The 21,782-nt window shown below is 39.3% G+C and overlaps 2 protein-coding genes across 3 annotated transcripts in view; one reads left to right on the forward strand and one right to left on the reverse strand.

Annotated features, from left to right (window-relative positions):
* LOC135705709 (calponin homology domain-containing protein DDB_G0272472) overlaps positions 1–21,501 on the reverse strand; it is a 94,424-nt gene extending 72,923 nt beyond the window's left edge. Inside the window, exons 1-2 of the mRNA XM_065227543.1 lie at positions 21,345–21,501; positions 14,152–14,463 (exon numbers count right to left, since the gene is read on the reverse strand). Of these exons, the coding sequence (XP_065083615.1) occupies positions 14,152–14,463; positions 21,345–21,487 (455 nt within the window). The 5' untranslated portion in view covers positions 21,488–21,501. The remainder of the gene's footprint in view (positions 1–14,151; positions 14,464–21,344) is intronic.
* On the forward strand, positions 818–12,496 carry LOC135705740 (procathepsin L-like). Of its 2 annotated transcripts, XM_065227588.1 has the most exons (5): positions 818–1,014; positions 1,093–1,245; positions 11,683–12,012; positions 12,075–12,167; positions 12,221–12,496. In XM_065227588.1, the coding sequence occupies exons 1-5, from the start codon at positions 901–903 to the stop codon at positions 12,263–12,265; spliced, it is 735 nt and encodes a 244-aa protein (XP_065083660.1). In that variant the 5' UTR covers positions 818–900; the 3' UTR covers positions 12,266–12,496. The 2 variants fall into 2 exon arrangements, with proteins under 2 accessions (XP_065083660.1, XP_065083659.1); XM_065227587.1 differs by having other exon boundaries at positions 12,075–12,496.
* Positions 21,502–21,782: the final 281 nt, after the last annotated feature.

The following is a 21,782-nucleotide window of genomic DNA, read 5'->3' on the forward strand; positions in this document are numbered from 1 at the left end:
GGCTGGAATCACTTTCGCTTTGCGGGGGGTGGGAGGAGGTCAGCTCTCGACTTTGCGTTCGATAAAATCGTGCCTCCGAGGCCGTCAGCAACAGCACTAGCAAGACATGGCTCAACAATGTCACTGGATCTTTAAACGATTTTATCGTTCAAGCAGGAATCATACTTTTACTCAAATAGGTAGGGAAATTGACGAAGTCCCATCAATCTAAGCAGCGTCCGTGCTTCTATTAGCATTTTCTCAGCGTCACGCACACACATATGATGTGTTTGTTTGTTTACATTGGCATGTGGCTTGCGTTTCTATCCATTGCAATCGACAGAATTGTCCAAAACTGTTTTAAAGCGTTTTTACAATGAGCAGAACTTTTCAGGTGAGTGTGACTATTGTCAGCAGTCTCCTTATTTTCGGCAACCCTTCCATTTGACCCAGCTGTTTTATTATTGGCAACTCAAATTCAGTCTCATTTTACGCTTCGTATATTTCATTTAAAGAAAAATCTGACATAACAAGGAATCGTTTGAAGTGTTTTGATTGAAAAATATAGTGATATTAGCGTTAGGTTGCTGAAGTCGACATTTACCCTATCAGAAAAAATATACATACATTACAAACCATCGAAACTCAACCAAGACCATACTGGTAGCTTAGAACAGCAAATGTGTACGTCTTGCATACATGCCGGCACCGTATCGGATTCTACAGTGTTATGATGACCCAAGCAAGTGTCGTGACATAATTAAAACTCCGCCTTTATAGAATCATTAACCACGGCGGCGGTCAACGAGCACTGCAGTTGGCGAATGACGTGGTCAGATCCAAGTGATAATTCCAACGACGTGCGTCAGTTTACAGCGCGGATCGAAACTACGATTGGTTTTCGTGGGTGGCTTGTGAAAAATGATAAAGTGTCTGCTATGGATCCTGACAGTGCAAATAGCACTTGTCGCAGTAGCAGCAGACCTCGAAGACCGAGTGAATCCCGACAACATCACCAACTTTGACACGTTCTTGGTGCGTTCACTTTCACTCTAAGCCGTCGTCGTCGTCGTCGTTGTCTGTGCTAACAGTGTGTGTCTGATTTTCCCGCAGGGTACATTCAACAAACGATACAAAGCCAGATACCGGATGGACCGCAGGAAGAGGGCTTTCAAGACTAACGTGAAGGAAATCGAAGAGCACAACAAGATCTACAAGGAGGGTCAGAGCACCTTTGTGATGGGTGTCAATGAATTTGCCGATATGGTAAGTTTGGTGAATGTTCTTGGAAAAGAGAGTTCATAGGGAGGAATGTAATTTGATCAGAGGATAGCACTATGTGAGACTTGACGGTGTCCTGCAATTCTATGTAAATCAGGTATGGATAATAGTTCATTTCCCGTACTTGTTTTGTTTTGCTTCTGCTGTAAGTTGCTGTGAGAAAATAATATGGTGGAACATACTTTTGCATTTTGCTGTGCAGAATCTTACAAAAAAGCAAGTGTGGGATGGTAACAGACCTACTGTAGCCCTGTGAGATTATCCAAAAGCCAGTATGGTTTACGAGGACTCATGAGAAAGCATTGTAGACTGTTTTAAAGTAGAAAACAACTTTTGAGGGTTTCATTAAGTTTTGAACTTTGTTAACAATTAAAATGACATCGTAATTGTTAAAAATTAGGTTCGGAATTTGTTGGGGTCATGGAAGTAGGTGTATGTCCACGTCCACACTTGGGGTCATGGAAGTAGGTGTATATCTACACTTAGGAATGATTACCGACTTCTGTATTTTTTACGGAACTTTCATCAACTGTTTGGCATTTTAATTCATTAGTTTGAAAGCTTCAAAACAAGGAAAACTTCACCACAATGTCAAGACTCGATTATTTTAACAAGGCTGACAGTGTTTTGAAATTCAAATTTAGTGAATCTGCTTTTGAAATGAGGACTTGGTAATAATTTCTAATTATTTATGTGTTGCAAATTTGACCCAAGGGACACACCATGTAATTGTGTTGTTGTAATGATTTTCAGCTCCATAAGAGAAATTTACGATCTGATTATTTTTACTACAGTCTACGAAAAACTCGTATGTGCGTAACGTAACGGTCTGTGCGTGTGTGTGGTTACCGTGCACACATTGTATTGTTTTATTATGGGGGTAGTTTAAAAAACATGCTGCTCTTACATGGGAAGCATGTAAGCAACAGAGTAAATATTTGAGATTTTCAAGCATTTGTTTTTACAATTGTTAAAAATAAAGTTGAGTTTAGTAAGACCATAACCTTTTATCTGTACCTTGGAGTCGGAAGTGAAGTGGAATTGACGCTAGGAAACTTTGACAGGCTAACATTTTTTAAATGGCAATTAATTTCAGTGTTGGGAAAATATCAAAAAATCAAATCTCACCAACGCCCAAGATCACGCTTGATTTTCGTAGACAAAAATCAACAAGCAAACTACTGCGGCTGATTTTGCAAGCTGTGATATCGCAGCTCGGAATATCAAGCTAACAAAACTCACCAGCTGCAAATCTCACCAAACTGTGGTGAGATCGAGTATAATGATTTTTGCTTTACACCCGAATGCAGCCGAAACTTCCATAACGGCTTGCAACAGTCCCTTCGCGTCTGCCATCGGTGAAGATTAAAAAGAGATAGCAAACTATGCTTTTTCTTTCTAAGAAAACGATGTGCAATGGAATCATTTTTGTGTCGAGTCAACTCTCAGTTCGATTTTTGCATGTTGTGAATAGTCTCTCAATATCAAAGGAGCTTATTAAATCAATATCAAGCATGATATTTTGTTCCAATATCACGCGTGATATTGCGAGCGCATGAGAGCGGAAAAATATCAATTTATTTCTGATTTTGCCAACACTGATTAATTTATCTAATTCTTTCTTGATAAATTGTGTCTTAATGACATCTATTCCTAGATGAGATCTGTTACTATATACTAGAGAAATTATCTCTTGCATAAATTATCTTGAAAACATACGGTAGTGTTAATCTGTGTAAAAAATTCAAATTACCATGCATCAGAGAGTTTTTAATGATTTTTTTTAAATTTCAACTGTTTTTCAAAGTAAATGTTTAAGTTAAAACTTAAGTCGAAGGGACCATCGATTTTAGAACTATCAATTTGTAAAATAAAAATATATGCTAAGAATAATCCCCAATTGTTCCAGTTCCAGGTGAATCTCAGAATGTCATAAAAACTGGTAGTTTTGTTTCTTATCGCTAAATATTAGACCCTTATTTTTTATTTTGTCACTAGGGTGACCAGTTACATGTAAGAGTGGTCAAAAATTCATGTTTCATCAATTAATCATTCATCATTCATATATTACTTTTTTCAAAAAAATCATAACTATGAACTACTGAGCAGATTTCAAAGATGAAAATATTAAATGAAAAGTAAATAAAAATATGTCATAGAAAAATATAATGACATTAAAACTATTGAAATTAAGATTTTGTATTGAAAACATTGATTATATTAGTTTGTTATGGATTTCATGGTTGTAGATAGAGGGCTAATATGTTTTTATATTTTTCATTGATAATTTAGGCTTTTTTACATAACATATCCAAATATCAACTAAGGCAAATGGATGTAATGCCGGTCTAAATGCCCCTAATTTGGGCCCATGCATAAATTCAGCAATCGACTAAATTTTCAAAAGCGACCAAAAATATCCATTAGTACCGTCGTTAGTTGGACACAAAAAGGTTTCCATTGCACATCGTTTTCTTAGAAAGAGAAAGCATAGTTTGCTATCTATTTTTAATCTTCACCGATGGCAGACGCGAAGCGACTGTTGCAAGCCGTTATGGAAGTTTCGGTTGCATTCGGGTGTAAAGCAAAAATCATTAAACTCAATCTCACCACAGTTTGGTGAGATTTGCAGTTGGTGAGTTTTGTTAGCTTCATATTCCGGGCTGCAATATCACAGCTTGCAAAATCAACCGCAGTTGTTTGCTTGTTGATTTTTGTCTATGAAAATCAAGCGTGATCTTGGGCGTTGGTGAGATTTGATTTTTTGATATTTTACCAACACTGCTCCTATGTGACTTGACTACCATGCATCTCCATTGTTATATAGCGACTCTAACAAAGGAAATGGTCACCCTAATAGTAGAATAAAAAAAATGTGTTAAGAAACAAAACTACCCTAATAGCTCAGCATTACTCAACCATCACGACAAAACGGTCCTTATCAGGACCACCATAAATTTTTGAAAGAGTGTTTTCTGAACATTGATCAAGGTCATCAATCGGATGTCAGTTCCCATAAGTTTAATTCTAACATACCATGTATTTTTAAAAGCAACATTGGGAGTATAATTTAAAAAAAAAAACCATAGTCTGTTGCGGCATGAGAGTAGTCTGATTTTGATCCAGAGATGATGGATTTAAATTCTTAATACGCCAATCGATAGGACATTGTTCTACAAATCTGTTAAAATTAATACTTTATCAAATCTTAAAAGATCACTATTGAAAACTGCATGAATGTGCAACTGTTGCTATGATAGTTAAAATAATCACCGATTGCCCGCGAAAAGCGCTTTCCCTAACACAAATTTCAAAATCGAATTTCATCCGATCTCGCTGTACTCTAAAGGAACTATCAACTCTACACACTACTAAAAAGTCATGTAAATTTCGGTTCCCTGAGACCGACACATGTAAGCGGGCCTTTTGACATAAGAATCAGTTGAAAGAAACGTGAAAATCAATTCAATCAAACGTTCTCTTCGTCGACTAGCTGATGTTTCGGTTTGAGAACACTTAATTATACATGAAATGTTTGTTTACGTTCTATGATTTACGTCCAATATGGATTAAGTCTCGTGTAAAAGTAATTATTTCTAAGTGTGTATACTTTCATCTCCTCAGCTACCTTTTTAAATTTTTAGTCTGATGCTTGACGTTAAGCATCATCAACTATTCATTTATTTAATTATACAACAATAAAATGTGTCGTTTGATTGATTTATTTTACGTTTAATGATCAACTGTTCAAAATTCCGTTATACTTTTACCAACGTCGGCGATCTGAATTCAGTAAACCAATGGGCAATAAGCTGAAAAATCAGTAATTTTGTTCCGAAATTATTAGAATCACTAAATTGTTTTTTTTATGGAATGGCTGTATAGCGTAATATATGGCCATTGTAATGCAAATAAATTCAATTTTTCGCATTAAATGTTGCCGCTCATGGCAAGTCCGTCCCATAGCCCAAATCATCAAGCCTAGAAAAACGAGTTTTAAGATAGCTTCATACCATTGCTTTTTATGTAATGGGACAACTCGTTTGGCTGTTTTCCAAAGTTTTCCAGAACAAAGTTGTTTAGTTCATGCAGTATAACGAATCTAATCTAAGGGTGATTAGCTAACACTTCCATTGAAAAACTCAGTTTTGACAAAAACCGCAAATGAGACCGACTTGCGATGAGCGGCAGTATAGGTTTTGTCCATTTACCTCAATATCGCCGAAAAAATGCAGGATGTGTATGTAGTTCATTATTATCACAAATCATTGAATCATTTAAAATCATTAGATTTGATCACTAGCACAACGGGTATTTTTTCTAGACTGGATTTGATCACTGGAACATTTCAGGATCTATGGAGTACTCAGGAAGACCGGTTTGATTTGCCTTATGATAGATTTGGGTAAGAATTAAAGAAACGGGCCATTTCCGGGTACACCATAATCATGTTCTGATGAGGCCGATGGATTCTGGGTACTCAATATGCCCACTAGTCTTTGATGTTCAATCAAGATCACAGATCATCAACTTAATATAAAGGTCCTTCAAAATTTTCCCGAAGTTCTGGACGTTTTTGAAGTTCTCAGAGCTATCAGAAATTCCTTTAAATTCTCGTAATTATCATGAAATCCTCAAAACATTTTTCTTTTCTCCTGCTATTTTTATGATGTTAAGAAGAAGCTTAAAGGCCCGAAAAAACTGCGTTTTGATGTTTTTCTAAAAATATTGGAAAATATATCTGAATGTATTTTTTCTAAGGAAGGGTAAGATCAGGTTTTCCTAAGATTGCTGAGAAAACTTACATGCAAATTTTTTTTTCGCATCATGAAAAAACTTCGACTCTTAACACAACTGAATGGTCGATTTATGCGCTTTTTTGAATCAAACTTTGCCGTGATGACTTCTAAAACATGTTTTAACTCGTAATTTTAAAAGAAAAAAAGTTTAAAAAAAAGCGATGGTTCTATACATATATAATATATTATATATTAATGGAAGGACTAACATGGTGTCTTCAGAATTTTCCTGAAGTTTTCGGAAATTCATTAAAGATCCTATAATTTTCCTGGCCTTCATGACACTCTTAAATTCTTTGAAGTTTTCTGAACATTGTTCTTGGAGCATAAGCTTCATTGGTTTTTTTTTTTCTTTTTTTAATTAATCGAACGGCCTTGAAAGAGGCCATCACTTTTTTGATTCGCCGATTTGTTTGCACTTTCACTTCTCTTCAATGCAGTTTGTTGATTCACAATGTTTTATAACATATTTCAAAATCAACTACTTCAGCTACTAATAATGCTTTAAAATTTATTTAACATCAAAACGTGAAATAAGCTTTGGCAATTTTTCAAATGACCAGTAACGGAAATCAAGCTAAACATTACATTAGGTCCTAAGTAACATTAACAGATTCTCTTCGTTGACTTTCTCTTTGTATCGCCACGGTCATATGAAAACATTCCCAGATATTTTCAGCACACAGATCGATAAAAGAAGTCACTATTATCAAGTCATAAAAAGAAACAAGCATAAAAATGTAATCCTTTGATTACTGGAAAATCCTGATTCCCTAGTTTGAAGTTGTCACGACTAGGGTTCGGTGGTAGATCTGCACCCTTGGAAAAATTCTTGTAAATTTAGGTGCTATGAGACTGACATATACGAGCGTCAATTTTGACATAAAATTGAGTCGTAATAGACGCAAAACTCAACTAAAACAAACGTACTTTTCGTCGAGCAACGAACTTTTCAGTCTCGGAGCACTTAATATTACATGATATGTTTGTTTACGTCTCATCTTTTATGTCAAAGATGGATTCCATCACGTGTAAAATTAATTATTTCTAAGTGTGTGATACCAGTAACGCACCACAAAAAGGTGATCTCCCAACGTTACTGGTTGGAAGAGAAAAAAATTAACAAAATGGAACGAACTCACCAAGTTTAGCCAATTGAACCTGAAGGCTGCCTGACATGTGTTGATGTAGAAGTTCAAATTGTAGACGAAGCTTGACGAAGAACTAGTCCGGTTTATGGTAGTTGTGCGGAATGTCTTCCGTCGATTTGAGATAAAGAAATGTTCGAATGTATGTAGTCGATTTTTGGTGTGCATTGGCAAGCCTTTTCGTGGCCAATAGTCAGGTTCAACGCTGCGACTCAACGAATGATGGGACGAATGATGGGACGAATGATGGGACGAATGATGGAGGTTCCTGTAGCCAAGTAGAACAGGAAGCTTTTATCTAGCATCTTATATGACAAACACAACAAGAAACGGTTATGTACTCAAGCTATTAACGAAAGAGAAAGTCGACGAAGAAAATCGATCAATGTTACTTAGGAGCTAATGCAATGTTCAGCTTGAAATATCGGTATTTTCACGTACCAGTACCGGTATTTTAGTACCAAAAAATCACTTTATTCGCATTGTACGCCTCGAAACCACTCTACGTCTCCGAACGCGTTCGAAAGAACGAATCAAAGCAAGCATTCCCGAGCGATGCGAGCGATGCATTGATGTGAGTCTCCGTGAGTGACCAACGAGCGAGGAGCAAGATGGAAGGTGATTAGGTACTCAAGGTCCGCTAGTGTTGGTGAGTTATTTGCCGTTGATGCTCTTGAAAATTTCACTGTTTTGCCATTAACAGCAAAAAACAAAAAGCGTTGATTTGGACTGATTTGAACCTGTTTCATGCGGCCATACGATCACAAATGCCTTGCCAAATTGATTTCCTACGAAAGTGATTAATCTTTGATAAGAATTACGCGAATAAACACGAGGAGCATTGATTATAACAAAACTCGCCATAGAGATTTTCACATCCGGTTTTATTGGTGCGATATGTGAGAAAGTGTTAGTGAAAATCGGAGGAAACTACATAACAAATCGCTGTCAAACTCATTTCGGCAGATCTAATTTCATACATTTTTTAGGTTAGCCACAGGAAAATAATAAACAACTTTACACGCCGGTGCACCCGCTAGTGTGCGTGCGTTAAACGTCACTAATCTTTATATACAATCTGCATGGATCATTTTAGTAAACAAACAAACACCTCTTCCTTGTGTGTCACCTTTATATTAAGTGCCTAGAGCGAGGAGTATTCATGCTGTTACTACTGTCCAATGAGCTGGATTACCGAGGTAAAGCAATCGGTTAAGTTGTGTGAGTAAAACCCCTGTACGATACAAACAATTAGTGACGTCACTACTTGCGTTTACGTTGATTTTTTGGTTTACTAATACAACAATATTTCACGATCTGCTTCACCTCTCTCTGTACCTCATTGATTGCTGTCCTCCTTTCAAAGAAAGATCGATCTTGACGGATCGATCTTATATTTGGCTCTAGAATCGATCCACTGATTGAATCGGTACTAAAGAATCGATCTTTGGTAGATCGATCTTTTGATTTTTATTTTAATACTCTTGTTTACATTGGTACCATAAGAAACTAGGTAAACTTAAATTTAATTTTTTATAGGAACAGGTACTCCGCTGCTTACTCGTTTATGTGTCCTAGGTAGTAACTTGACACACATGACTTTTCAAGTTACTACCTAGGACACATCAACAAGTAAGCAGCGGAGTACCTGTTCCTATAGAAAATTAAATTTAAGTTTACCTAGTTTCTAAGTGAAAATGTACCTGTGTTAATATAATTTCGGTAAATGCGATGTTTTTCTTCAGTCGAGTATTAGTACAAGACACTGAAGAAGTCTGCACATTGTAGACGAAATACGCGTATCTGTCAAGGATAAGCAAATAAAGTAGTGGAATTAAATGGAAAATACTAATCCTTCTCTCTCTCTCTCATTATAAACCTGGGAGAGTTGTTCCAAATGCCATCACCTTAAACTGCAAAGGGTGATCCTTAACAATCCCTCGCGGACTCAAAATTCTGAGATCCACCTCCTGGCTGGAATTCAGACATTAGAAGTGATCTAGCACGTTAGGTTAATTTATACTCTTAGTTAGGTTTGTTATCGGATTTTTCAATTCAAGCAAAACACATGTCCTCCTTTTTCAATAATTTTTCTACATCCTTCTTTTACCCGAAAACGTCCTCCTTTTAAACCTTGCATTTTTTTTCAGTAACATATTCATAAAATTGTTTTCAAAGAGCGTTGTTTGCATAGCTTATTTATTTAATTATGTCGCAACCTAGCAAATGCCGTTCGATGGTGGGACTAGGAGTATACTACAGCTGTCAACCCCCCTACATTAAGGCTGCGGTTCATATGGTGAATTATAACTTATAATCGATAGATGGAAAAATTTCAAATAAACCTGTTATTTTACCAGAATTATTTCAGACAAACCAGGAATCAAATTTGACAAACAATTTCTCGAAAATCGTACAACAACAGAGGGATTTTCGAACATTATAATTTATTTTACTAAAATTTGACATTCCGAAAATAAATTATTATGTTTTCGAGAAGATGATTGTCAAAATTGATTCCTGGTCTGCCAGAAATAAGTCTGGTACAATAGCAGGTTTATTTGAAAATTTCCTATCTGTCAAATTTAAGTTAAAATTCACCAAATGGAACACAGCCACACAGATTAAATCTAACATGTGTTAGATTTTGACGTTCTGGTTCAATAGGATTTTAGGTATTTTATTAAGGCCGCTGCCATATTGAGGCCGAAGAGGCACGCGATGCGTTAAATCGAATGTAAGGAATAATATCAATATTATGAAGTATTTTGTATAGAACGCTAAGCGCGCCTCTTCGCTCCCTCTATGGCAGCGGCCGTAGAGTCCTATGCTGAATCAATGGTAAAATTAACAGGATGCTTAGATGTTCCATGTTGGTATCAATAAGCGATGACATGTCAGGTGTAACATCTGATAACGGCTCTTTACACGCGAATCGAAGTACGCCAACGCAAAGCAATACAATTATCGAAAAGGGGAAAATTACCCCCAGCCGATGATACTGTTAGTTTACGTGGGCGTTCTTTGGTTCACGTGTAACGGGCCTTACAACTTTTGTTTACAAAAACTTTTGTGCCGTAATCAAATGTATCCTGATTTTTGTACACGATAAAAGTTAGCTGTAGTTTTCATGCAAATCAACTAGCCTAGATCATTTCCAAGGATCAAAAATAAATTATGAAGGCAAGTTTGATGCATTTTTCAGAAGCATAACGAGATGAATTGAATTGGTGTCGACTAAAAGTTATGAACAATCTCAATTGAACCTTTCCAATTCATGAATTTTGTGATAGCGCACATATTATTGAAACGTTTGATAAAACTCATTGTCGTCATTTAATGTTAAGAAAGGGAATCATCATCCTCCTTAGTCTCTAAACCTCAAATTAAATGTCCTCTTGTTCAAGTTTTTGATATGGTAACCCTACTGGTGAAAACCTGTTTGCGCGCGAAAATGACAAGGTAAAGCTGAAATGGTAATAGTTTCAAAAGCAACAGAAAATATTGGCAGCTTCTACATTTCGTCGAGAAAGTCTAAATATTCATAGAAACCACAATGTAATCATAATCAACATAAATAAATGTAATTTTACTACTATTCTGCTGTCGTGCAAAAACATTTTCCTCGCAGCGAACGGCGTGATGATCTTGATAACAAGCGATGGGGTGGAAGGAGACTCATCTCTCATCACTCTTGTGTAAAAAACCTCTTAAAATCAGTCTACGTAGATTATGAACAGCCCCTTATCTGCTTTGATTAACGATTTATTGTTTAAATCAGTGTTGGGAAAATATCAAAAAATCAAATCTCACCAACGCCCAAGATCACGCTTGATTTTCATAGACAAAAATCAACAAGCAAACAACTGCGGTTGATATTGCAAGCTGTGATATCGCAGCTCGGAATATCAAGCTAACAAAACTCACCAACTGCAAATCTCACCAAACTGTGGTGAGATTGAGTTTAATGATTTTTGCTTTACACCCGAATGCAACCGAAACTTCCATAACGGCTTGCAGCAGTCCCTTCGCGTCTGCCATCGGTGAGGATTTAAAAGAGATAGCAAACTATGTTTTCTCTTTCTAAAAAAAAACGATGTACAATGGAATCATTTTTGCGTCGAGTCAACTCTCAGCTTGATTTTTGCACATTGTGAATAGTCTCGCAATATCAAAGGAGCTTGTAAAATCAATATCAAGCATGATATTTTGTTCCAATAGCACGCGTGATATTTCGAGCGCATGAGAGCGGCAAAATATCAATTGATTTCTGATTTTGCCAACACTGGTTTAAATGATCCAACCACTGGTCCAGACTGGTGTCCCTTTGAAGAATAATTTATTTAAAACGCCTATGATCGTAACTTGTTATGATGCAAACATAGAAAAAATTAATATACCGAATTAGTTAGAATTCCAAATCCTTCAACACCGTTCAGTCGAACTGATTTTTATTTGCAACCTTTTCCCGCTAGGATCGGACAACCTACCTGAAGAAAATGACTCGAATGAAGCCCCAGGTCGACCACCGTCGTATGAACGTCAAGTTCAACGATGATATGCTTAAGGCAACCCGAAACATGCCGGAAGCAATGCTCGGGGCCAGTGCTACCGGCATGCCGGACAGTTTAGATTGGCGAGACAAAGGCTTCAAAACGGAAACGGTCAATCAGAAAACGTGCGGTTCCTGCTACGCCTTCAGCATATCGTATGCAATCGATGCACAGATCATGAGACGCATCAATAGGATCGAGTACGTCAGTCAACAGCAGATGGTGGATTGCTCCACCAGCACCGGAAATCAGGTTGGTTCAAAATGTCTTAGCTCTCGGGTGGTTTCTGATAGAAATGAGTTTTTTATCCCTAGGGATGCGCTGGAGGTTCTTTGCGGTATACTCTCCAATATCTGCAAAGTAGCGGTGGCTGCATGCGGGAATCAGATTACCCCTACACTTCCTCGGTAAGTATCAGTCGCGTCATGGGTTATTTGATTTTCCTGAATTTCCAATACAGTACGCAGCCGACCAACACATTCTCATACCCCGAGAGAATAACTGATTACTTCCGAGAATATTAATCAAACAAATTCCCATTAGCATCAGTGCTACAAGGAACACACCTAACTTAGGGTGCGAAAGCAACAATTTGTAACATGCAAAGCAGAAAAATCAAACTTTGGTTAGGTTCGTGTAGTTCACACTTCCAACATAGGTACAACCCCAAGAGAGCGATGAGGCTCCGACGGTTCTGGAAAGGAGCAACTTTGTCGTGCTACCAGTCATTCAATTTCGGAGAATGGCGAAGAGTGGAAAATCGTTTTTCAAAGAATCATCGTTGGAAGTCAACCAGCAAGACGGGGGCTTGTAGCGTGTTGAAGAGTTATTTACACACCTTTTTGTGCTGGGCCAAGGAGCGATGGAAAACTAGGAGACTAGGATGATGAAGTAAATTGGTGAAACGAATGCGGTAAGTGATTTGTTGTTGTATCGCAATGATGAAGGGTGTTAATGTGGAAAATACCCTAATTTGATTTTCGTGTTGTTTAGCATTGTATATACATGGCTAAACTATCCTATTGGCACACTAAGCTTATCCCGAATGTCGCAAGTATTAAGCGAACATTTATTATCTAGCAAACCATGCAGACGAGAAACTTTTTCTGGTTGGAAATGTTCTCGACTTCCGCACTAACGGAAAATTGGGACGATTCGACTCAATTTAGTCAAAAGTGGAATGCTCAAAAATTGAGTTGAATTTTCTGAGCTTCTCGAATATGAGCAAAATTCTTGAAAATTTTACTCGCTATTAGGAGTATAATGAGTTTTTCCTGGAAAAGCCCGGAAAATTTATCTCACTTTGGAGTAAATCCGCTTCTGACGAAATTGAGTCAACTCTACTTAATTTTATGTCTGTCTGATCGTCCGTGTAGGATTAGAAACCTCGAATTTTCAAGCTGAACATTGCATTAGGTAAAATTCACAGATTTTCTCCGTCGACTTTCTCTTTGCATCCCACGGCCATGTAAAACCATTCCCAGGTTTTTTCAGCACACAGATCGATAAAAGAATCTTTTATATAGCATCCAATATGACAAACACAACAAGAAACGGTTATGTGCTCATGTTATTAACGAAAGAGAAAGTCAACGACGAGCATCGATCAATGTTACTTAGGACTTAATGTAATGTTCAGCTTGATTTAACAGCCGTGGAAGTGCTCAATAAATATTAAGTGGGAACAGGTCGTAAAGTTCCAGTTGGGACGTAGCAACCAAACAAGTACAATACATAAAACAAGTCTGCTTTCCCCTCCATACACGACCATTAAATTTACCTCAGTGACTGAGTATAATTGTATTGTATTGCTATCTCTTTTCTCTCACGGAAATATTACTCAATTATCATAAATACTAGTTACACAGAGCTCTGCGTAACTCCAGTTTTGAAGAAAATTGAGTAAAATTTCCGTGAGAGAAAAAGAGATAGCCATCGAATTTAACTCAGTCACTGAGTTAGGTTGAACAGCCGTGTATCATCTACTGCGCGCTATTCAGCACATAAGCTTTCAACGAAAAGTTTCACCGAAAGCTTTCAACGAGCCATCCCTTCACCACCACCTACAGTTGGGAGTCATAATCTAAACGAAACGAAAGCTTTTTCGTGCAGTTCATGCTCACCCCCCCCCCCCACAAACGAAAGATTTGCGTGATTCAAGCCCATTAACGCTAATCTGCCCCTCGTTCATTCATTCGTCCACCAACCAAGTCATTCAAAATCTCACTTCGCCTCTCCATTTCGAGCTTTCCACAGAAGCACCTTAGATCCTAGATAATAAATTCATTACGGAGTGCAATTCGTGCCATGCAAAATTAACAACCACGGTGCATCTTGCTCCCAGCCCCTACGGGTGCAATTTATTCCACTCGCCCTTTACACATTACATACGTATACTCGATCTTCGGCCCCATGTACTCGACTGGCAGCACTTCCATATCGTGCAGCTGCTTGAGCTTCGGTTTCAGCAATCGTAGCTTTTTGCGGCCCTTGCCTTTGCAGTCCCCTCCAGCGGTACCACCTCCACTGCCATTCAAATCGCAATTGTTTTGATCGGCTCCAATCAGCTGATTGCCGCCGACCGATTGTTGAAAAATCGATGGGAAATTCAGAGAACCACCTCCACCACCACTACCAACACTGCCGGCCGTCGAGAGTGACGTGAAATCGCTGCCCGTCGAGCCGAATCCACCGCTGTCGTCACTACAAAAGAGAGAAAAGGGCTGGATTGAGCGTGAATTTTGGATGAGCGTTTGTGCGGTTGGATGAAGATGGATGAGATTGTTCGTGAAACCGATTGCACGCTTATTAACGATTTCATGCTCAATAAAAGCATTAGTTCGGGGATTAGAGAGGTGAACGTAGGTGGCATCTCGTGTGTCACAGCGATGATGAAATGTGTTGATGCATATTAATCGTGAGGTAAGTGTGCCAGTTTTTGGCATTAGTGGTTATCTTATTGATCCTTCCATAAATTTCACATATTTTTTCTATACAGACTGAGAGAAGGATTAGTAATTTCCATTTAATTCTACTACCTTACTTGGTTATCCTTGACAGATACGCGTATTTCATCTACAATGAGCGGACTTCTTCAGTGTCTTGTACTAATAACAGTCGAGTATCAGTACCGTATGTGTGATAATGTTTGTACCATTGAGCAATGAGCAAATATTCAAAGGGGGGGATGTTTCTCAAAGTCTTAAACTATGTTAATCATCGATCGAGTTTCCACTTGCTGCAATTACAGCCGCCACACGCTTCCGGAATTCACGGCAAGTTCTAATAATGTAGTATGGATCCATTTCTCTCCAGGTACTGGTCAATGTTTGTCTGAGGTTTGCTGTACTCGGGTGGCGTTTAGAACAGGCCTTGCCCTTCATGACGCGCCATATTGAGTAATCCAGCGGATTAAGATCGGGGCTGCATGGCGGCCACATATCCTTCGCCCAGAACGGAAGATGTTCCTGCAACCACTTCTGAGTGCGGTTCGAGGTGTGGCATGGCGCCCCATCTTGTTGAAATACAACATTTGGCTTCGGACCGTACTGTTCTTTGATCCACGAAAGAACATACTTACTTAAAATCCCGATATAGTCCTCCGTGGTGACCTTGTCGCCTTCTGGAATGAACACCGGGTCCATTTTTTGCCATCGGAAGCCACCAATCCAAACACTATAACGCTAGCAGGATGCTTGGTCAGATACACGTTCTTGTGCTCGTCGGCCACGTCTTTTACCGGAAGAGAACTAATATACCGGTCGGTTCTGGAATTTGAGACGGGATTGACGGTAAACATGCTCTCGTCGGTGAACAGGATTACCGGCTCTTTTCGCTTAAGAAAGTTCAAGATTTTCTTGTATCGTTCGACTCGTAGCTCCCGAATGCGGTTGGTAATCATGTGAGTTTTTTTTTCCGTGTCCTCGACTTCGCCCCGCAATCTTCCTTTACGATCTTCCGTGCCGTAAAGTCACTGATCCCGTGTTCCTTTGCCATTTTCCTTATTGAGCGCACTGGATTCACCCGAATCTTCCTTTTGATAGCAGCGATAACCCTTGGAACCCGAGCTGACCTCGGACGAACTGTGGCCACCTTCGCGGATAGTTGTCCTTTCTTTTCTCGGTCTAAAACCCTTTTGACGGTCCACCGGGACACTCCCACGGCGATTGAAATGTCTTTTTGCGACATTTGCGCGTGGGACAAATCACGAATACGCTGCCACTTCGTCATGGTGCAACTGTCAAACTAAGTAAATCATTTTCTTTTATACACAGCCTGCTACGGTATGTGCTATAGGTTACGTGCATGCAAAGAAAACCAAGGCATTGTATGCACAGGTGAAACGGGAACCTTATTTGTACGATGGTGCAAACATTATCACGCATATGGTACAAGACACTGAAGAAGTCTGCACATTATAGACGAAATACGCGTATCTGTAAAGGATAAGCAAATAAGGTAGTGGAATTGAATGGAAATTAAAAATCCTTCTCTCTCTTTCTTAATACAGGTCACAAAATGTATCTCGATACATGGTTTAAACATATATTTTGTCATACATATGTCAGGTGAATAACACCATGGACATTCATTTCAAATTTGATTTAAGCTCTGGGTGAAAACTGTAACAGTAGTGGCTCGGTTACCCTATACTAACACACAAATTGGTATAGTTTTGAAAACTCTGAATTAACAGCTGTGGAAGAGACACTGAGTTGAAGGCGTAAGGTTCCAGAATTGTTATAATATTCATGAGAAAGTCTGCAAATTATGAAGTGTTCCATTTTGAAAATTTCACAACATCCAAAATGGCCGAATTTAACAAAAAGTGAAGCATTTCCCATAACAAACAATTATGCAAAGTTTCATGCAAATCGATCTAGTTTTTCAGATTCGTCATTTGGTGTGGAACAACTGCTCATTTGCCGCGTCGGATCAGATCCGGATGCAATGTGCGTTGGTGACTCTTTACAGTCTAAAAAATGTCACTATCAAAAAATCAAATTCTTGAAAATATTGAAAGCGCAAATTCAAAATTAAATCGTTTAGTTTCAAACCTTGATAATTTCTCCAAGTTGAACAAGTTTTAAGTCCCGAAAGTCGAACATAAAAAACTTCCGGACAATTTGGAGGATTCATTAGCTTGAGGACAAAATCAATCTTGTTGGCAGCATACCATTCCAGAACCACCTTGGAGTGTTGGCAACTGGCCAAATCGGGCCAAAAGATGACTTTGCCCCTATGCTTGCGGAAGAACGGCAATACACACTTTTCATAAACCACAGGCCACAACTGCAAATCGCTTGCCAAATCACGGGCTTCTTCGCGAACTTGTCGGCAAACACGAATTTGAATCTTCCCGACACATTGCCACGTCCAGTCGCGATGTAAAACTTTTGACCGGGAAGCTGCTTAAAATCGAGTTTGACGTATGTTTCTTCATCGATCAAAGTGCAGTTCTTGTGTTTCGTCAAAACACCGGCGCACAAGAGCCTTGCATGCTTTTTGGCCTCGGAATTCTGCTACATGTGCCGGTTCGGATGTTTACTTGCTTTGTACGACTTGTATCCATCCCAGGCAAAGATGTTCAAAAATACCCATATTGTGGGGTATTTGGCAGAATTTCCATGTTTTTATGTAACCGGAAGTTGCATCTAGGATTTCAAAATGGCGTCAGACATTGATTTCCGGTCCCTACACGTCACTCCGATTCCAAAAATACCCATATTGTGGGGGTATTTGGCAGAATTTCCAAGTTTTTCTATAACCGGAAGTCGCCATCTTGGATTTCAAAATGGCATCATACATCGATTTTTGATCCCTAAACGTCACTCCGATTTCAAAAATACCCATATTGTGGGGTATTTGGCAGAATTTCCATGTTTTTATGTAGCCGGAAGTTGCATCTAGGATTTCAAAATGGCGTCAGACATTGATTTCCGGTCCCTACACGTCACTCCGATTCCAAAAATACCCATATTGTGGGGGTATTTGGCAGAATTTCCAAGTTTTTCTATAACCGGAAGTCGCCATCTTGGATTTCAAAATGGCATCATACATCGATTTTTGATCCCTAAACGTCACTCCGATTTCAAAAATACCCATATTGTGGGGTATTTGGCAGAATTTCCATGTTTTTATGTAGCCGGAAGTTGCATCTAGGATTTCAAAATGGCGTCAGACATTGATTTCCGGTCCCTACACGTCACTCCGATTCCAAAAATACCCATATTGTGGGGGTATTTGGCAGAATTTCCAAGTTTTTCTATAACCGGAAGTCGCCATCTTGGATTTCAAAATGGCATCATACATCGATTTTTGATCCCTAAACGTCACTCCGATTTCAAAAATACCCATATTGTGGGGTATTTGGCAGAATTTCCATGTTTTTATGTAGCCGGAAGTTGCATCTAGGATTTCAAAATGGCGTCAGACATTGATTTCCGGTCCCTACACGTCACTCCGATTCCAAAAATACCCATATTGTGGGGGTATTTGGCAGAATTTCCAAGTTTTTCTATAACCGGAAGTCGCCATCTTGGATTTCAAAATGGCATCATACATCGATTTTTGATCCCTAAACGTCAATCCGATTCCAAAAATACCCATATTGTGGGGTATTAGGCAGAATGTTCAAGTTTTCCTGTAACCGGAAGCCGCCATCTTGGATTTTAAAATGGCGTCAGACATCGATTTCCGGTCCCTACACGTCACTTCGATTCCAACAATACCCATATTGTGAGGTATTTCACAGTATATCCCAGTTTCCCAAAATCACAAAAAAAAACTCGTTATTTGGAATTTACTTCGTAAAAAGAAAACTCGTTATTTGGAATTTACTTCGTAAAAAGGAAACTCGTTATTTGGGATTTACTTCGTAAAAAAAAACCTCGTTAGGGGCTGTTCATAAACTCCGTAGACAGTTTAGGGGGGGTGGGGGTCGGTTGAAAATTATCCACAGCCCATACAAATTTTAAAATTTTTGTATGGACAATTGTCTACGCAGGGGGAGGGGGGTCAAGAATCCCAAAAAAAACTGTCTACGTAGTTTATGAACAGCCCCTTATTTGGGATTTACTTCGTAAAAAGAGGGACGTAAATTGAATACTGCGTAAAAAAAAGTCTTCGTAAACGGAGGTTTCAGTATATATTCATTTCACTGTTGCAATAATTTCACAATATTTTATTACCGTGCACCCATTTCTATTTCTCTGCTGTCCTTCAACCAATGGAGCTGATTTTTGTGGATAACTAATTAAAGGTTGACACAAATCACATTCAAAAAATCAGCGTAATTGGTTGAAGGATAACCGAGAAACAGTGGTGGGTGGACGGTACTACCCACCGCATAAATGGAGAGATCACTGTATTTGTAACTCACTGCAAAAGACGCACATTATTCATCAAACACAGCTGAGAGATTGTGCCGCCACTCGCTACTTCAGTTAGTCATCACCACTCACCCCTTGGAGTCCATCACTGATTAAATGACGAGTATCTTAATCCGACAAAGTTATTTCTATAGACACTGCCAGTCCTGAAAATACTATCACTCAATCACTCCGATCCAGCTGGATCGGTGTTGACAACTGTTTTTAAAATGTTTAGGCAGTAAACTATTTTACAGTTAGCCTTGCATCCCACGTCATAATACTATAATCGAACCTAGACCAAATCGTCTAGGCTTTTTTCGATTTCTTCTCGTGTGACATATCATAATAACACAGCAACAGTAGGTATCCAATGGCTGGGGTTCAATGTCAAGAAGTATCGATAAAATATCCAATCGACCCGCAGTGGCTGTAATTTGTTGGCCAGAATAACTGTTTACGACAAAGACAGACACATAGCAATTGCTTTCGGTTCTACTCCACGCGTTGGGCAATAAACAATTTCCCTATTCATAGGAGGAGTGGAATCCCCATTGTCGAATACGCATCAAGGGGAAATTTACATTTATTGCACGTCGTTCCAACCTTTCTCAAAGGACGCGAAAGAGTTGAATCGAAAAACTCATATGTGATCATCCGCTAGGATCGGTTACTGTCCTGGTGGTCGATGTTCCCAGGCACAAACATGCGATGGTGTAGGAGAGGAAAATTTTCAACTCAAAGCCGCAGCATCGACCAATTTTATGGCCCAGCACTAAACCTAGAGCAGACATTTTCCACCAGCCTATCACCCGTTTGTTTGGGGGCGGGTAGCCCATGTGCCACTGATTTATGGCAGTCGCGTGCGCTCGAGACGTTTTGGCGACGAGACAAGATAACAATTGCTGTATAGTGCCATCATACGCCACATAACAAACCGCAACGTGCCAACCACCACCTCCCCCAGTGCCATCGGTAGGCACGCGGCTGGTAACTGTTCCCATCCAAGACAAGAATGAAGCTTTCTCGGGAATACCATAGAATATCCTACCACAATCGGTTCAATGTACCCTCATTCCGCCACGACGACCAAGCAAGCAGCCTGTGACAAGTGAGAAGCAATAAAAATAGCAACTCTGGGTAGAATGAGCTGAATTGTTGATTGTTTGAACTGATAGCAAAGGTTGTGTAATGTTCCATCCTGGAAGTGACGGGTTCCAGTTAACTTGCAAAGAAATTTAGGTTAGCACAGCAGCAATTGTACGCTCCTTTGGACAATCACAACACCCTTGCAGTTAGCACGCTATCACAATACATAGGTATTTGTTTGCAGCAACCCCCGAGCAATGACACAGATGTGTCACTCATTAAAAAACCCTCGCAAAAGGCGTATTTATTTGTTTCAATGATTCTCGCGAGTCACTATCAATTGGGAGCTGTTCGTGAAATTGAACATGCATGGTGGAGCCCGGGAAGGTCTTCGGAAGAAAGTTTTCCCCCCGGTGGAAATGAACATTGAAAGTGGCAATACAATTTCTACATCCTTGAACGTTTCAAGTACTTTCTGGTGTTGAACTAGTCAAAATTTTCCCGATTTGTTATGCAGTCTTCCTTGAAAGAAAATGATATCCGGGAAAATGTGTATTACGCATATTATTATGCTATCGCGTATTGCAGTAAGGCGTCAGTAAGATATATGATCCAAGGAGAAAGTGTTTGAGTCATTGGAAGCTATCAACGAAATTAGCTCAAATTTTGTGGAACAGCAGCAACACATTGGAAGCATGTATACTATCAATTATTCAAGATCATTCTAAGGTTCTTGACCTCATCACACATAAAACAGCAATTACCTAAATTACCCACCTAACAAGTGTCACATTTAACGTTTCCCCCCTCTGTTTGCCTAGCGTGACTATTTGGTGCACAGACAAATCAAACGAAATGTGTCAGGTAAAATGTCCAATATTAATAAAAGACATACAAACCTGTCGTCAAATTATCGCTGCTCTATAAACAAACTGACTGCCTGTCACACCCCCAGCCATTAAGCAAAGTAATTATTAACTATCGTTACATTTACCTGCGCAGCAGGTGAACGATTAATGACTACCGCCAGCCACCCACAATTTCTCATTAAAACCCCAAGGGGTGCTGTGAACAATGGCTTTGATGAACGATTAAAAAAAATGAGAAAAGCAAATTAATACTCACCCGTGCCCAACGCCATGTTTCCGCACCCCGGCGTACGCCGACATCCACGTTCCGACCTTGAGCGCATCCTGGCCGCCGTGCTTCTGTGCTTCCCGGCCCAGCAACAGATCGAAGGTGCCCCAGAAGCTGCTGGCATTCATCATTCGTCGTTGTCGTTGTCGTCGTCGTCGACTTCGTCGCCGTCCTCGCCGTAAAATTGCAATATTGATGGCAATGATAACTGTCGGTATAGACGGGAGGGGAAAGTGCACTTGTTGTCGTCGTCGATGGCGTCCTTGCCGTGTGGCACTGGTGGAAGTGGATGATGAATTTTATGGTTGGTTATAAGTATATGAGCAACATCCTTGTCCTTTTTTCCGTCGTTATTCGCTCGTCGTTTGCAGGATACTACACGGTGCACTATTGTTGATGGAATAGCTCACTTGGGCGCGGCTGTTG

The sequence above is a fragment of the Ochlerotatus camptorhynchus genome, unplaced genomic scaffold (genome assembly GCF_037179485.1).
Source record: "Ochlerotatus camptorhynchus isolate MF236.1 unplaced genomic scaffold, CSIRO-AGI_Acam_v1.1 ptg000274l, whole genome shotgun sequence".
Taxonomy (NCBI): domain Eukaryota; kingdom Metazoa; phylum Arthropoda; class Insecta; order Diptera; family Culicidae; genus Ochlerotatus; species Ochlerotatus camptorhynchus.

Bases quoted from the DNA above. Each gene is read 5' to 3' on its own strand.
- LOC135705740 (XM_065227587.1), top strand. From the start codon at position 901: ATGATAAAGTGTCTGCTATGGATCCTGACAGTGCAAATAGCACTTGTC. The intron at 1,015-1,092 runs GTGCGTTCACTT...ATTTTCCCGCAG, and splicing joins CCAACTTTGACACGTTCTTG to GGTACATTCAACAAACGATA. The intron at 1,246-11,682 runs GTAAGTTTGGTG...TTTTCCCGCTAG, and splicing joins TCAATGAATTTGCCGATATG to GATCGGACAACCTACCTGAA.